This window comes from Panthera leo, chromosome D3, assembly GCF_018350215.1.
Source record: "Panthera leo isolate Ple1 chromosome D3, P.leo_Ple1_pat1.1, whole genome shotgun sequence".
Classification (NCBI taxonomy): domain Eukaryota; kingdom Metazoa; phylum Chordata; class Mammalia; order Carnivora; family Felidae; genus Panthera; species Panthera leo.
The window spans coordinates 5136305-5153869 of NC_056690.1; the positions used below are offsets into that span (position 1 = coordinate 5136305).

At 54.6% G+C, this 17565-nt stretch overlaps 1 protein-coding gene across 1 annotated transcript in view; it reads left to right on the top strand.

Moving 5' to 3' along the window:
• Positions 1–2974: 2974 nt before the first annotated feature.
• The window catches only part of DHX37 (DEAH-box helicase 37), a 29236-nt gene continuing 14645 nt past the window's right edge, over positions 2975–17565 (top strand). The window contains exons 1-7 of the mRNA XM_042910749.1: positions 2975–3163; positions 6865–7034; positions 10054–10166; positions 11654–11984; positions 14097–14245; positions 15313–15405; positions 16987–17083. Of these exons, the coding sequence (XP_042766683.1) occupies positions 3058–3163; positions 6865–7034; positions 10054–10166; positions 11654–11984; positions 14097–14245; positions 15313–15405; positions 16987–17083 (1059 nt within the window). The 5' untranslated portion in view covers positions 2975–3057. The remainder of the gene's footprint in view (positions 3164–6864; positions 7035–10053; positions 10167–11653; positions 11985–14096; positions 14246–15312; positions 15406–16986; positions 17084–17565) is intronic.

Below are 17565 nucleotides of genomic sequence, written 5' to 3' on the forward strand. Positions count from 1 at the left end.
CGTTAGCGCGCTCGGGGGCCGCGCGCCGCGCCTCTGTCAGCCGCCGCCGCTGTCGCAGCGCCACCTGCCCCGCCCCGCGCGCAAAGCCGCGACGGCCCCGCCCACGCCTCGCCCCGCCCCCCGGACGCCGGGAGCCGGCCGACGACCCCGCGAGGGGCCGGTGCGGCTGGAGGCTGCCTGGTCTCCCCGCCCCCACCGAGCTGGAACGGGGTGGGGGTGGGGGTGGAGGTGGGGGAGCGGTTGACCTTTAAAAAAAAAATAGTAATTGTTATTTTTAACTTTTCTGTAAAAAGGAGGCTGTGCTGGTAAAACTTGCAACGGCCTCAGCAAGGATGGTGACTGCGATTGATTGGAAAACCAGATACATGCATGTCCCTGAATTTCAACTGATCCCCAATACTTGGCCACCGTTGGCGACGGCAAGGGCAACCGTTCCTCCACCCGTTCATTCATGCTGAGATTTTGAATTAAAGGGAAAGCACCAAGCATCCCTCCTGCCTTTCCTCACCTACTATTTCAGCCTCGCAAAACGGGAGGAGGGAAAGTTCTCTGAACATAAGTCCAGCTGGTAAATGAGAAGGGAGCCAAGGAGCTAGAAAATCATTTTGCCCCTTAGGGGAACGATGGATCCAGGCGATGATCATCAAGAGACTGAAACCAAGAGGTGAATGCTGGGTGGGGAACTTGAAAATGGAGGCGCCGAGTTGTCCAGACCTGAACGCGGGACAAACCCTAGAAGCAGGAAGTACCTGCCCCACCTGGGATGGATTCTTGCCCGAACACTTTGAACCCTAACCGGATCTGGTCTCTACAGCTAACCAACAATTTACAGGAAATATGGGGGATGGAGGAGAAAATGAGAAGGCAGCAGAAGCAGTCAGTCAAATCCAGAATGTACAGGGCAAGTGACCCGGTGTCTTCAATAAATTAAATGGTACACAAAGCAAAGGAGGATTATTGATTTTAAAACACCCATGAGCCATAATAGCCAAATGCAACCCAAGGGCCTAAAGCAAACAGTGTCCAACCATTTTTCTGAGATAACCAGGAAAACTAAACTTAACCTTTGCCAATCCAAAGAGTGAAAAATTGTGTTTTATTTTTGAACTTACACTTCTCTGGATTCCTGATGAAGCTTTCACGTATTTAGTGGCCATATATTTTAAGTTCTTATTTTTTAAGAAAAGTTTTACTGAAGTAGAGCCTGCACACAGAAAAATACCCAAATCATAAGGTGCTTCTAAATGCATTTCAACAACACATGAGGTAACCAGCACCCACGTGGAGAAATGGAACGTTACCAGCTTCCTGGGGAAACTCACTATTTTCCCTCCAAAATTTAGGGACTTAATTTTGCCTGTGTTTGAACTTTATGTGTATGGGATCAGACAGTCTGCTCTTTTGCGATTGGTTTTTCAACATAGTTATGAGAGCCATGTTGTTGTATATACGTCTTGTCTTTTTTGTTTGTTTGTTTCCAGTGTATTTATTTTGAGAGAGAGAGAGAGAGAGAGAGAGAGAGGCAGACAGAAGAGAGACTGAATCCTAAGCAGGCTCTGCACTGTCAGCACAGAGCCAGATGCAGGGCTCAAACCCACAAACCGCAAGATCATGACCTGAGCTGAAGTCAAGAGTCAGATGCTCAACAGACTGAGCCACCCAGGCACCCCTATGTCTTTTCCTTCTTGTTTTACACAACATTGTATTTTCTGGAGATAATACTTTGGTATATAAGGAAACTATAGGAGAAGTTACTATTACCCCCTTAATTTTAACATGGACACACCTTTTATTTACTTAAACATATTTAAAGGAAAAACTGCAGATCACTATCATTCTAAGCAATAAGACCCCTGAAACCAGAGGTTTGATATGCTAATTATTCTCTCTCCTCCCCAAAATTCGTTTAAATCAGTATATAACTTTATAAACATGTTCATACATACATTATCTAAGTCCTCTCATGCACCACCTGTGTGTTTATAGGGATGTTTTTGCTTTTGAATTTGGGGGAGAAGGAGAAAGTCTATGCAATCATGCTCTTCATTTATTCATTCAGTGATTATTACATTCAGTAACTCCTTATTGCTTACCTGCTCTGCAGCAGATCTTGTTCTAGGTTCCTTTCTAAAATTCTAGGGGCGCCTGGGTGGCTCAGTCGGTTAAGCCTCCGACTCATGATCCCACAGTTCCTGAATTTGGACTCACAGTTGGTGAGTTTGGCCCGCGCTGGATGCTAGATTCTGCACTGACAGCAAGGAGCCTGCTTGGCATTCTCTCTCTCTCTCTCTCTCTCTCTCTCTCTCTGCCCTTCTGCTTGAGCGCACTCTCTCTCAAATAAATAAACATTAAAATAAATACAATTCTAAAATAAATCCTAATGCCTTCACCTGGTTTTTGTTATGTTATTTAAATGTCTGCCCTTAATGAACTCATGCTTTTAACAGAAAAAATGCTGCACGATGTAACTGTTCTACACGCAACATAATTACAGGACTCACAAAATACATTATTTCCGAATGCGCTACAGACAATGTGATATGGTAATGAGAGTTTAAAGCCGCCTAATAGATACTTTCTTCTTTTCGTTCTTCTGTCCCTGTAATGGAAATATTTCTTGCCTTTTTACTATACAATTAATTATGTTTCTTATCGGAGTAACAGAAAATGCAAATGAGCAAAAAAAAAGAGAAGCAGTTTGCAACGGGGACGGGGTTATAGTTGGAAAGGTGACAACACAGCCCCACTCCCAGGTAGCCAAATAAGTATTAGCAGGTAACTCCGATTTAGGGACTCTCCTACACCACGTGCGAACTATCCCCAGTTTAAATTCAGGCCTCCCAGGAGACCTCAGGTCTCGTTCCCGCCTCTAACTTGGCCCCGCCCCGCCTCCCCTCAGGCCCCGCCCCCAGCCCCCTGTTGTTTCCCAGCTCTCGCGAGAGTGCAGCCCGGAAGTCTCGCGGCCCGAGCCTGGGGCCTGGGAGGGAACCCACGTGGGCTGGGTTTTGGGGTGCGCGGCTCCCGCAGCCAGCCGTAAACCCTGCCGGACCCAGCGCCATGGGGAAGCTGCGCCGGCGCTACAACGTCAAGGGGCGCCAGCAGGCGACCCCCGGCCCCTCGAAGGGCTCCCCGGAACCGCCCCCCGTCCTGCTGGAACTAGAGGGTAAGGCGTCCGGGACGGGGGCTGGGTTTCGGGGAGGGGCCGAAGGGCTCCGCGACTCTGGGGCGGGGGGCACCGGGAGGAACCTCCTCTCAGATGATCCGGGGAAGGGGAGACAGTGACACTATGGTTTTAACGGTGAATTTGGGACAGTCCCGGGACTTGCTCCTCTATGGGAGTCCGGCCCTAGTTTATTACTTTCTCAAGTTTTATTTAAGTAATCTCTGCACCCAGCGGTGGACTCGAACTGAGGACCTTAGCTGAGATCAAGAGCCGGGTGCTCTTCAGACTGAGCCGGCCAGGTGCCCCCACCCCTAGTTTAGTAGTATGGGGGAATGTGGGCAAGAAAACAAGGTAATTCCCTCTATTCCTCTGGCTGTTTTATAATCTCCTTGCCAGCGACGCCCGAATAAGTAAGTATGTTTAGCCCAGACCTGTCTGCTCAGCTCCAGGCTGCTTGACGTTTCTGCTCAGACTCCTTTTTAGTAGGAGCTGCCAGGACTTTAGGAGACATAAGGGAAGAGGAGATTTAAGGGGAAAAAAAAAAAAAAAAGAATCTGCCCTGCTGAGCCTATTAGATGCTTGTGGGAGGAAACAGGCAAAAGCAGACAGGTAAAATATACAGGATGTTGCGTGCGTATAAATACTAAGGAGTTAAAGCAGAGTGGGTGTTTGGGTGGGTTGCAGTGTCCCATCGGGTGGGCAGGGAAGGCCTCACTGAGAAGGCGTTGAGTCAAGGCCTGAAGGCAACCAGAATGGCTGAGTGGAGGTGAAAGAAAAAAATGGGGCAGGATCATGTAGGGTCCGCGAGGTGGGGTCGTGGTGAGGACTGTGCCTGGGGCAGGGTTTAGAGCGCCAGGGGGACATAGGCTTATGTGGTGACAGCATCTCTGTGGCTGCTGCGTAGAGAAGCAGTAGAAGGTTAGGTAGAACCAGGGTGGTCAGTTAGGAGCTTGTTCATTCGTTCACGCAGGGAGCAGGTGAGCTGGTGGTGGTCAGGCTACGAGGAGCTCACAGGATTTGCTGGCTGAGTGTGCACAAGAACACTGATGTCGAAAAGGACTCCCAGGCGCTGGGCCCAGCCGGTGGAGAAAAGGCAGGGTGGGCAGCTTGGGAGACCCAGAGCCATGTTTGGGATATGAGTGGTCTGGGGGTCCTGTTCCATAACCCAGGCGACCAGGGTAGGCAGGCAGGTGCTTGAGAGAGGCCGTTCCTGGGGGAGATGGCAGTTTGGAGTCATCTGTGAGTGGCTGGGGTTTGTTCATTTCAAGTCCAGGCTGGATTAGCTCACTGAGGGGGTGAGTCCTGCCCTGGAGAAGGATATGGGGAGGAGAGCTCTGGGGCGTGTGGTCTGGGTGCCGTGGAGGGGGTCCCACCATCCGCATCAGATGTTCCCAAGGGGCCAGGGAGGGAGAGAGGGACCTCTGGATGTAACCAGGGAAGCTGTCCATGACCTGGATGGGGCCACTTGTGCAGGAGAGGTGAGATGAAGTGACTGAGTCCGTTCAGAGTTGTCTCGCAGGCTCCCGAAAAGGATGCGGTCCCAGGTCGGACTCACCCAGCTGAGTGCACGTGCTCCCTGAGGTCCAGCCGAGTTAAACATCAGGAAACAGCGGGCCTAGGCTCTGGAGATGCACAGAGGGAGAGCAGGGCCGCTGGAAAGGCCTGTGTCCCTCGACCCACGGCCTGGCCTTCTGTTCTGCACTCGCGTTGGGCCTGAAAGACAGTGAGGTTACCAGACAGAATTTTAGGGTGGGAACCTGGAGCCTGAATTCCCTCCTGAGAAGTCGCACGGATAGGCTGGGGGCTGACCAAACCGCCTCACATCTCCATGCCTCAGTTTTCTCATCTGTAAAAAGGATCCAGGAAGAGTAGTCGTCCTACCCCCGTCGGAGTTTTGGAGGAGGTGATTGGAGCAGGGGGGGCCTGAGGTCTCTTGGACCCAAAGATCGGGGAAGGTTCTTTCCCACCTCAGGACATCTCCAATTAATCCCCGCCTTCCTGAGGGGCCAAGAGGAGGCTTATAAAAACATCCATCACATCGCCTGCCTTCTTCAAAGAGCCTTCCCCGACCACTGACCTAACATCGCCACCCGCTGCCTGATTTCTGTTTTTATCGCTTCCCTTACTATTTTTTTTTTTCTATAGTACTGTGGTTCTCAAATTTTTGGACCGAGGACCCTTTCACGTTCTTAAAAACTGAGGGTCCCAAAGTGCTTTTGTTGGTGTGGCTTCTGTCCATCAACACCAAGAAATTTTGAAACCTGTACATACGAGCACACGCTTTTTCAGCTGTGAGAGCAGCTACGCATCACACGATTTGGAGCCTCTGGAAAATGCTTGCTGTACGCTCTCTTTTTTTTTTTTTTTCCTTTCTCGCTTTTAATTCTGTTTTATGCGAGACTTGCACAACGGATCACTTGCATTGCTTAAAATTGTCTCGTTCTCTCCTACGTGTTGTGACACAAGGCAAGATGGACGAAGCCAGAGGAACTACTGAAAGTCAGGGCCCCCACGGAACACGGGAGAGGGGGGCCACAGCAGGTTGGGTTGAAGAGTAATGTGGTAGCCGAATTTGGGTCTAGATTGTATACTTTCAGACTGTGGCATTTATTTTTTTTTTATTTTTTTTTTTAACATTTATTTATTTTTGAGACAGAGAGAGACAGAGCATGAGCAGAGGAGGGTCAGAGAGAGAGGGAGACACAGAATCCGAAACAGGTTCCAGGCTCTGAGCTGTCAGCCCAGAGCCCGACGCGGGGCTCGAACTCACGGACCGCGAGGTCATGACCTGAGCCGAAGTCGGACGCCCAACCGACTGAGCCACCCAGGCGCCCCCAGACTGTGACATTTAAAAGTAGGTATGGGGGGCGCCTGGGTGGCTCAGTCGGTTAAGCGTCCGACTTCGGCTCAGGTCACGATCTCACGGTATGTGAGTTCGAGCCCCGCGTCGGGCTCTGTGCTGACTGCTCAGAGCCTGGAGCCTGTTTCGGATTCTGTGTCTCCCTCTCTCTCTGACCCTCCCCCGTTCATGCTCTGTCTCTCTCTGTCTCAAAAAAAAAAAATAAACGTTTAAAAAAAAAATTTTTTTTAAAGTAGGTATGGTACATGGGGTGCCTGGGTGGCTCAGTTGGTTAAGGGTCTGACTTCGGCTCAGGTCCTGATCGCACGGTTCGTGGGTTCCAGCCCCACGTCGGGTTCTGTGCTGACCGCTCAGAGCCTGGAGCCTGCTTCGGATTCTGTTTCTCTGCCCTCCCCAGCTTGCGCTCTGCCCACCCCCCCCAAAATAAATAAACAAACAATTTAAAAAATATAAAAATGAAAATAGATATGGTACAAACTCAGTACTTAGTCCCCTGCGTGTCTGAGGAGGGCGTTGTACCAGTGCTCTGAAAATAGTTTTGACCTCACAGGTCTGCCGAAAGCAGGCCACATTCTGAGCAGAGCACTGCTGTCCCGTGTACCCTCCCTCCTGGCGCCCGCTCTCCTCTGCCTTGACCGCTAGGGTGGAGGTGCCCTGACCCGCGTGGCGGGTGGTGGGCCCGCACCCCCGGTCCCGTGGGGACGCTCAGGGGGCTCACACAGGGGTGGGGAGGCCACATGGAGCCACCCTGCTCCGAGCCAGTGGCGTGAATGTTGACCGTTACTTGGCCTCCGGAGTCTCCGGTCCCTGGGCCAGGGTTCAGGCATGTGTGTCTTTCCAGATCAGGGCACGCTGAAAGGAGTTGACGCAAGCAATGCGCTGGTTTTGCCGGGAAAGAAGAAAAAGAAGCCCAAGGCCCCTCCCCTGGCGAAGAAGGAGAAGAAGCCTCTGACCAAGAAAGAGCGGAAAATGCTGCAGAAGATCTTAGATCAGAAGGAGAAAAAGAGCCAGGTACACCTGTTGTGGCAGGGTCTGTGCCCGGCCCCCCAGACTGCGGAGGGATGGGGTCTGTGTCCCCCAACTTGATCTCTTCCTTGGGACTGTCCCGTAGAACTTTCCGGAATGCAGGGCGTGCTTTGTGTCTACGCAATCCCATAGGGTAGTCGCTAGGCGTGTGTGGCTAGCAAGGTTGAGGAATTGAATTCTTTATGTGGTTTAATTAATTTAAATTTGAATGGCCTCCCCGTGGCTGGCCCTTGACTGACACCGCTCCAGCAGTCTCAGTCTGTCTGGGACAGACTGACGGGGCCCAGGTTTGTTGAGGCCAGCTGTCAGCGCAGAGCCGGATATGGGGCTCAGACCCACAAACTTGAGATCACGACCTGAGTCGAAATCAAGAGTTGGACCCTTAACCAACTGAGCCACCCAGGTGCCCCTCCCTTCGTACTTCTTTGCAGAACAAATTTTGTATTGGGAAATTCAAGCCTCTACAGAAGCAGAGAACCTAGTGTAATGGACTCATGCGTCCTGGTCGCCAGTGCCAGCGGCTGCCAGCCCAGAGTCCCCTCGTCATCCCTCCTGCTGGCCACTTTCCCACCTCCGGGGTCAAAGCCGGGGAAGCATAAGTCTGTATTGGTGTCCCGGGCTGCTGAAACAGGACGGCAAACTGAGCAGCTTAGGGTAGAGTTGTATTCTGTTGTGGTTCTGGAGGCCGGAGTCTGAAATCAAGGTGTCGGCAGGGCCTTGCTGCTTCTGAAGCCTCTAGGGGAGGGTCCCCCCGCTTTGGGTGGCCCCCAGCCTTCTTGGCCTGTGGCCTCATCTGTCCAGTCTTGGCCCCTGTCTTCACGTGGCTGTCCTCTGTGTGTGTCTTGTAAGGACACTTGCCTTGGGATTTAGGACCCACCTGGATAATCCAAATCTCATCCCGAGATCTTTAACTTAATTACATCTGAAGAGACCCTTTCTCCAAATAAGGTTGCATTCTGGGACAAGAGTTATCCTTTGAAAGGGCAGGACACCGTTGTGTTTATACATAAACAGTTTCAATTGTATCTCTAAAATAAGGGCCATTTAGAATAACGGCAAGTCGGGGCGCCTGGGTGGCTCAGTCGGTTAAGCGTCCGACTTCAGCTCAGGTCACGCACGATCTTGTGGTCCGTGAGTTCGAGCCCCGCGCCAGCTCTGGGCTGATGGCTCAGAGCCTGGAGCTTGCTTCTGATTCTGTGTCTCCCTCTCTCTCTGCCCCTCCCTGTTCATGCTGTGTCTCTCTCTGTCTCAAAAATAAATAAACGTTAAAAAAAAAAAAAAAATTAGAATAACGGCAAGAGGGGCGCGGGGCTCAGTCGGTTGAGCATCCGACTTCGGCTCAGGTCATGATCTCACGGCCAGTGAGTTCAGGCCAGTGAGTTCGAACCTGCGTCGGGCTCTGTGCTGACAGCTCGGAACCTGGAGCCTGCTTCAGAGTCTGTGTCTCCCTCTTTCTCTCTGCCCCTCCCCTGCTCGTGCTCTCTCTCTGTCTCTCAAAAATGAATAAATGTAAAAAAAAAAAAAATTTTTTTTTTAAATAACCCGCAAGGCCATTAGCCCACCTAAATTTTTTAAAAATATCAACTTTCCCTAAATGGTCGAATTTCCAATTGTTTCATAAATGCTCCCCTAGCCCACCTATTTATTTTTCTTTCTCTCCTCCCCTCCCCCCCCCCCTTGTCATTTATTTGTTGAGGGAAATCAGGTTGCTTGTCTGCGGTTTCCCACAGTCTGCGATTTTAAACCTTCATCTCTGTGGTGCAGTCAAACACACCCCTCTGCCTCCGAATGTCCTGGAAATGCTATTTAGATCTGAGGCAGGGATCCTCAGCTGGGACAAAACGTTCTCTGGCCCGCATTGCCTGCAGTGCAGAGACCGAGAAACCCCAATCTGGAGACTTCCTGGGGTTCACATTTGACCTTCCACCAGGATCACCACACAGGGTCCCCTGCTCACAGCCCTGACACTCGGCCCCCGGAGCCCTTTCTGCAGGGAGGCTCACGGTCCGCGAGTGTGTCCTTTTAAAATCCTGTGCGGTGTTTTTTCTCACTGTTCTGTACGTGCTTTTTCCTCTCGTTGATTGCAAAATACGTAGATGGGAGCACATATAAAATGCACGGTTATAATTTCAAGAGGAAGAAAAACTCCTGAATCGTTCCTCAGCAGAAAGAGGCCAACTGTCCCCACCTCCGCATGCTGCTTTCTAGAAGGTGGCACAGGGACCGCTTGCCATATCACACAAGAGCCTCCCCTCCCTTTGATACCGCGGGGGAGCCCCGCTTTGTACACATAAACCCTCCTTTATTATACGGTCTCCTGCGGATGGGCATCTGGATGGTGGAGAATTGCTTATGACACACAGTGATGCAGAAAGAGCCTTGGTCCAGCGCCAGACTCCAGGGGTAGACAGCCACCCCAGCTCACGTGAATGTAAGGCCCCCGGCCTGTGATGCACTTATAATTGGACGTTTGGGGGGCGCCTGGGTGGCTCAGTCGGTTAAGCGTCCGACTTCAGCTCAGGTCACGACCTCGTGGTCCGCGAGTTCGAGCCCCACGTCGGGCTCTGGGCTGATGGCTCAGAGCCTGGATCCTGCTTCCGATTCTGTGTCTCCCTCTCTCTCTGCCCCTCCCCCATTCATGCTCTGTCTCTCTCTGTCTCAAAAATAAATAAACGTTAAAAAAAAAAATTAAAAAAAAAAAATAATTGGACGTTTGGTTTAAAAAGCCTAGATGTTAGCGTAGCCGAAATCTGATGTACGGTCTCCCTTCCTTTTTTTTTTTTTTAATTTAATGTTTTAAGTGATCTCTTTTTATAATTTTTAAATTTTTTTTAAAGTTTATCTTTGAGAGAGTGTGAGCAGGGGAGGGGCAGAGAGAGAGAATCCCAAGCAGGCTCCCAGACGCTTCACCAACTAAGCCCCCCGGGCACTCCCCAGGTCTCCCTTCCCTTCCGAAGAGAGGGTCGCCCTGCCACATGTCTGACACTGTCATTTCCTTCCCCAGCGAGCGGAGATGCTGCAGAAATTGAGTGAAGTCCAGGTCTCAGAAGCCGAGCTGAGACTCCTTTACACCACGTCCAAGCTGGGCACTGGGTACCGCATGTACCACGCCAAAGAGTGAGTCGGGTGCCCCTCCTGCCAGGGCCCCGGGGGCGGCCTCACAGGTCACCGAGCCTTCTGGGTTGAGTGTTAGGAGGAAAGACGCCTGCAGTGGCCCCCGTGCTAACACGCCTCCGCCGCGTGGGGGCCTGGGTGCTGCTGATTCCCGCCCACACGCGCGGACCTTCTCACTCATGCGGGGTCCTGCGCGACCGGTTCTTCCAGCTCTGGCCCAGACGATTAGGCTAGACGTTGCCTTCAGGTGATCAGGGATTCGGTTCAGCTTATTTCTGAGCGCAGAAGTGTGGCCTTCCGGATGTCACAGGCTTGGTCCCTTCTGGAAGCTGGAGAAGCTGTTCCTCCCCTCTCCCCCGGCTTCGGGTGGCTGCCAGCCGTCCCGGGGGTTCCCTCCTTGTAGATGTGACACCGCGGTCCCTGTCTCCGCTGTGTCTCCCGGCGTGTCTCTCTGTCTTCCGTGGCCTTCCTCTGTGTCCGCGTCTTTTAAGGACACCAGGCATTGGAATTGGGGCCCGCCCTGATCCAGGATGCCCTCATTTTACCTGAATTACCTTTGCAAAGACCCTGTTTCCAAGAAGGTCACATTCTGAGTCCCCGGATGTGAATTCTAGGGAGACACTGTTCAACCCAATACCACCCACATTCCAAGATTCAGACTGCAGGAGTCGGGGTCACCTGGGTGCACTAAGCATCTGACTCTTGATTTGGGCTTTGGGATCGAGCCCTGCATTAGGCTCTGCTCTGAGCTTGAAGCCTGCTTAAGATCGTCCCTCTCCCCCTCCTCCTCCCTCCCTCTCTCCCTCCTCCTCCCTCCCTCTCTCCCTCCTCCTCCCTCCCTCTCTCCCTGTCCCTCTCCTTCTCCCTCTCCAATAAATAAGCATTAAAAAAGAAAAGTTGGTCTCATATTAAAATCCAGGTTCCCGCCTGGTCTTGTGCCACACCAGATGGCCCTCTCACAGGGCAGCTGACCCTTAGATGGAGCCCATGTGCCTCCCCCCCCCACCCCCGCCAGACCCACGGGACACGGCCGTCTTACTGTCAGCCTGCTCCCTGTAGGCCTTGTGCATTTATGGCTGCTCTGAGTGCAAACTGTCCCAGGCTCTCCTCTGGGCCCCGGGGATGGAGAGTGCACACAAGTAAAATAAGAAGGAAGCTTCCCTTAGGAAGCCTGCGTTCTCATCATGGGGAGATGGGCAATAATCAAACGAATGCATACGTATCTAGTGCTGGGAAGCACGAGGCACAAAGTAATGCAGGGAAAGAGGATGGAGGGAGATGGGAGAGTCTCCCTGATGGGTGACATTTGAGTGAAGTGAGGGAGTACTTCTGCATAGGGAGCGGGAACAGCATGTGCAAAGGCCCTGAGGTGGGAGAGGGGGGTGTCCTTTGAATCCCGGCTTCTGAGGGGTGTGTCGCAACACAGAGCTGCCTCAGGTCGACCGGCCCGTCCTAGGGCTTTCGTGCCTGACTTCTGGCCGTGCTGGCAGGAGGTCTGACGAGATCGAAGCCCAGGGGCAGAAGATCAGCAGCCTCAGCGGGGCCCATCGGAAGCGCCCCCGCGAGGAGGCAGAAGATGAGTCATCCGAGTCCTCGGTGGAGTCTGAGCCTGGTGAGGCCCCTGCCGCCGAGCCCGTGGAGGAGGCTGGTGCGGGGCCGCCGCCAGCTCCACCGGGGGCGGGGGCCGGGGGCCCCGGCTCCAGCGGCCAGCCCTCTCTGGCCGCGACGTCGTCGGTACCTCCCGCAGCAGCCCCCACCGTGGCCAGGCCCCCAGTGAAGCCCGCCGTCTTCATCCCTGTGGACCGCTCCCCCGAAGTGCAGGTTTGCTGCTCGGTGTCTGCGACGGGCTCTGAGGCTAGCGTGGTGGGGGGTTGGGGGTGCAGGAGCGGGGGGGCGTCCTGTGCTTCGAGCGGGTGGGATCCCTCCCATGTGCCGGTGTCCTCGCCCAGAACGGGAGCAACTGTGCCCTCCTGTAGGGTCGGTGTGGAGACGTGGGCAGGTGCGTGTGTGGACGTGCCGGCTGCAGGCCCGGCACGGGGTGGGGGGGGAGGGCAGCAGACAGCGCCCCCGCTGTTGTGAACGGAGGAGGCTGGGTGCCGGGAAGGGGGAGAGCGGGAGGGCCTGGGGAGGCATCTGGGGCAGGAGCTGGGAGACCAGCAGGAGCGGAGGAGAGGGGGCTGTCCCACACTGAGAACAGCAGGAGCTAAGGCCCTGAGGCAGGAGGCCTCCTGGGTCCTAGCGGGGCTGTGGCAGACCGCACGCTGTGTTGTGGAAACCGGAGGGATGCGACCAGCTCCTTTCTTTTAATGGAAAAAAAAAAAAAGAACAGAAAATATCAGCACAGCGTTGTAAGTAAGCATCAGAACTGTTTATTGAAACCGGGATTTCAGTTCGTGTGCTCGGGTATAAATGGGGCAAGCTGACGGCTCCGAGGAACCACCCGGGGTGCCCCTGGGTTCATGCTACAAAGATTTGCTCGTAGGTGCCGTCACATGGCTGCTGCTGGTGCGGGAATCTCTTCACTCGGTCCCTGCGGGCCCCGGGCTGCCCCCGCCCCAGCTTCAGCCCCTTTCTTTCTCCGTGGCTTTTCTCCATACGTGTTCCTAAGCCGTTACGACAGGTCGACCACCTGTTTTGATAAGTGACATCATGTCACTCGTCTCCCTGCACTTCGATTGCTTGGTCAAGTCAGTTTCACGTTTCTGAGATTTATTCGTCCGTGTCGGTGCTGTAACCGAAGTCCCCCTTATTCTGGGTGGTTTCCCCCCGCTGCTCTCGAGTATTCTGGCGTGTGACTAGAACACAGGGCACGTATTCTTGCGAGAATTCTTTTTTTTTTTTTTAACGTTTATTTATGTTTGAGACAGAGAGAGAGACAGAGCATGAACGGGGGAGGGTCAGAGAGAGAGGGAGACACAGAATCTGAAACAGGCTCCAGGCTCTGAGGTGTCAGCACAGAGCCCGACGCGGGGCTCGAACTCACGGACCGTGAGATCATGACCTGAGCCGAAGTCGGACGCCTAACCGACTGAGCCACCCAGGTGCCCCGCGAGAATTCTTCACATGCACAGAACTTCCTCTCGGGCAGTGTTGGCAAACTGTAGGTCACAGCCATGACCGGGTCACGAGATGACCAGCACTTGGTTTTGAAACAAAACAGAGTAGAATAGAAACGGAACACAATGTTTTAAATCCGCACTTAGCATGCTTCACGTAATGAAGGTGTGAGCCGTGGTTCGTGAAACTTCTGCAGTATATAATAACACCAGATCCTTGAACAACGGGGGTTAGGGGCTCCAACCCCCCTCGCGGTCAGAAATCCACGTGCAGCTTTTGACTCCCCCCAGACTTGACGACTAATAGCGTACTGTTGACCGGAAGGCTCAGAACACAAAACAGTTGATTCATACGTGGTTTGTATGTTATGTGTGTCATATGTTTTCTGTATTCTTAAAATAAAAGTAAGCTAGAGAAAGAAGATGTTACTGAGGAAATCGTAAGGAAGAGAAAACATTTATAGCCTTGTACTTTTTTTTTTAAGTAATCTCTGCAGCCTACATGTGTCTTGAACTCACGACCGCGAGATCATGCTCTACTGACTGAGCCAGCCAGGCGCCCCTAGTCCCGTACTGTACTGAAGACAATCCGTGCGTGAGGAAGCAGACCCCCGCAGTTGTTCAGGGGTCGGCTTTGCGTGCTGGGCTGTCCCCGAGGACACCCGCTCTGGCACGGGAGGATCCCACTGCCGTCTCTGTCCCCTGTAGCAGGGCCTCACTGGCTTTGCTAGGAAGGCTCACGGCATCCACATGCCCACGGCCACCTTTATAGAAACCACGTCACCCTTTGCAGGCTCGCCGATCCCCTCTGCCATTCTGCGGGGCAGCCCCCCCCCCCCACCCGATTCCCTGAGCACTGACTTCCTCTCTTCGCCAGGAAGAACGGCTAAAGCTCCCAATTCTTGCTGAAGAGCAAGTGATCATGGAGGCGGTGGCCGAGCACCCCATCGTCATCGTGTGTGGTGAGACCGGCAGCGGGAAGACCACGCAGGTGCCACAGTTTCTCTACGAAGCAGGCTACACCAGGTGGGGGCTGGGGGCTGGCCCCTCGGGTGACCCCCAAAAGTTACTACGAGTGGGAGCTCCCAGGGCCCTAATCCAGGCTCCGCCGTTGGTATGCTGTGTGGCTTTGGGCAAGCTGCTTAACTTCTCTGGGCCTTGGTGTCCTCCCACCGTCGTTGCACCTACTTCACACGGGTGTCGTGTGCACGAAATGAGAGACTTTGTGTAAAATGCTTAGATCAGCCCCTGTCACGTGGGGCGGTGTGTTTATGAATGTCGCCTCCTGTTGGCACTTTTGACCCGGGTGTGTCACAGGTCCCCAAGACCACCCCGGGTTCGTTGATTTGCGAGGAAGGCTCACGGGACCCAGCGTGTAGTTGTACATGTGAGTGTGATTTCTTAGAGCAAAAGAACACAAAACACGATCGGCAGAGGGAAGAGGTGCACGGGGTGGAGTGTGGGAGAACCGGGCACAGGCTTTCCGAGCCCCTTCCCGGGAGAGTCACACGGAAGCAGTCCGTGTAAAGAGCTGTCACCAGACTTGCCGAGTAGAAACTGAGCGCCCAGGGTGTTTGTTGGGGTCGGACGCCCTCTCCCTGGCACCTACCCAAGTCCCAGGCGCCCAGAAGGAAAGCCGGTGGTCAGGATGAACTACATTGTTGGTACAAACAGTCCAGGCACAGAGACCCCCCCCCGCCCTTATCAGGATCGGGAACCCTCCCGAAATTCGGATCCCAGACAGCAGCCACCCCCGACCCAGTAAGCAGACCTCTCTAGGGGGACCGGCCGCGGGCTTCTGTGCTGCCTGTCGTCCGCCGTCCCCTTGGCAGGTCCTGTGGCTCGCAGAGCACTTGCTCCGGGCCAGCTCCAGCCCAGCCTCCCGTCCGCAGCTGGCTGCCTTCCCTTCCACTGTGACTCCCACGGCGTCTGTGCGCGGACCGCCAGGCTGTCCCCTTTTGCTGTCAGGCGGTGCCTCGTCACCTCTAGGGAGGGCCACTCCGTACGTGGAGTCCTGACGGGGAACCGTGTGTGACCGTGGGACTGACAGGTGGGGCCGAGCACTGCTGATGTGTCTTCTCTCCCTCCCGCAGCGACGACGGCATCATCGGCATCACAGAGCCCCGCCGCGTGGCTGCTGTGGCCATGTCCCAGCGGGTGGCCAAGGAGATGAATCTGTCACAGCGGTGAGGGCTCTGCGTCCTGGAGGAGGGAAGGGGGTGGTCCCCCGGCTTGGCCCCGGGCGCGCTGTCCGTCTCGAGGGTGCTGGGTGGGAGCGTTGCTTCTGCGTCCGAGCGGAGGGTCTCCTCCCGCAAGAGGGCTTTCCGCCCTCTGGACGGCAGGAGCTTCCTGGGGAGGGGCCACAGGGCAAGGACGAGCCCGCCGGGCTCACTCCGTGCCCAGTGCCCCGAGGAGACCGTGGCCCTTTCTGGGGCTCGAGGGCGGAGCAGGGTGGCAGGTGGCCAGACGCAGGCAGGCAGTGATGACTGCTTGCCATGGTCCAGTAGTTCTGTCTAGGCAGGGCTCCCGAGTTCGGGTCCCCGGCGGGCGGCGAGGCTTTAGGACTTGATGTGGAAAACCGAGCAAAGCAGGCAGAGCGCCCGCTTGAGGGTGGCTGGGGCCGCGTTTATACCGCACACGCCTGGGCCTCGGCCCACACCGGGGCATCCAGGCTTGAGGGGGTAGCATGTGTACTGGGCCTAAAATTGAGAAAGTCTCCTTCATCTGCCCTCTCTCTGAATATTTACTGAGCGGCACCTGCTGTGGGCCGGCCCGGCCCCGGGTCTCAGGACACGGTGAGCGAGACAGAACGGCCCGCCCTCCTGGGACTGGCGTGCGGGTCGGGGAGGCTTGTTGTGTGCGCGTGTTGTGGGGGCAGGGTGCCCCCAGCGTGTTTCCTGTGGATTGTTCCAAACAGTCACAGGCACAGACAAGCAACCGTGGGCATCTCTGTATTTCTCCTCTTCGACTTGTACGTAAACGATTCATATTGTTCATCCCTTCTGAATCTTTCCCGTTGTATTTGATGGTATGTGTTGAAAATAATACATACAAAGCTGCCCTTCTTTGTCACCATTTTTAACTTTTTTAAGGGAATGTTTATTTTGAGAGAGAGAGGGAGAGCAGGAGAGGGGCAGAGAGAGGGAGAGAGAGAATCCTAGGCAGGCCCCACGCTGTCAGCTCAGAGCCCGACGCAGGGCGCGATCACCCGAACCGCGACATCGTGACCTGAGCCGAAATCAAGAGTCGGACACTTAACTGACTGAGCCACCCAGGCGCCCCCTCTTTAACTTTTTGTGGAAGCTTTTGAGCACACACGAAAGTAGAAAGCGTAGTGAACGAGCCCCCGTGGACCCGAAACCCAGTTCGGCGATGGTCAGCTGGTGGCCAACTTGCTTCTGACTCCGTGCCCTGCACCCCAGGGGTGCAGAGCTGCTCTTGGAGAATTGCTTCCTCGGGGTTTGTCTGTTGGGCTGAAAGATCAAGGCTGTATTTCATTTCTGTGCGAGAAGACGCTAGAACAGTTTCAGTGCCCTCACCGTGACCGAAACCTTGTGACACACTGGAGGGCCCTCCGGCCCCCGTTGTCTCTCTTCTGAACAGTTGTTCACCGTTGGTCGTTCAAATTGCGGTCCGACCGAGGTCCGCGTTCAGTCGACCCGTTTTTCAGAGGGCGGTGACAGGCCTCCGCCGTCCGCCTCCGCGTGGCCACGTGGCTGCAACCGGTCGGGACCTTACCTGCCCTGAGCCGGAGTCTGTCCCTGCAGGGTCGTCTCCTATCAGATCCGATACGAGGGAAACGTGACCGAAGAGACCAGGATCAAGTTCATGACAGATGGCGTGTTGCTCAAGGAGATCCAGAAGGTTGGTTGCTCGTCTCGTCTCCGGACGCAAGGCCAGCGAGCATGGGGCGGGCAGTTCGAGTGCTTGTCTTGCCACCCGCTGGCACGGCAGCCCTGTGTCACCTTGGGCAAGTTCCTTCCCCTCTCTGAGCCTCGTCTTCTTGATCTGCAAGCCGGTACCTTCCTCACGCGGTTGTTTTGAAGCAGAAGTTGTACGACGCGTGAACGCGCCTCAGCGTAGCGCCTTGTAGGTGCTCGTTACGCTCGTGTCGTTAGGATTTGGTTCACAGACTTTGTGCCTCGGCCACACGCGTGTTGCTCCTTGCTGGCTGTGTGGCGTCCACCTGGGCAGAGGTCTCTGGGGAGGGCAGAGGTGACGCCTGCCCCCTCTGCCCTGAGGCCGGCCAGGGTCACCCGGGGAGGTGGCTGTGAATGTGGCTCCGGTGTGGTTGACTACGGCTCCTCTCTGTGTGGGAGACGCTGTCCCAGTGTCCTCGGTCCTAC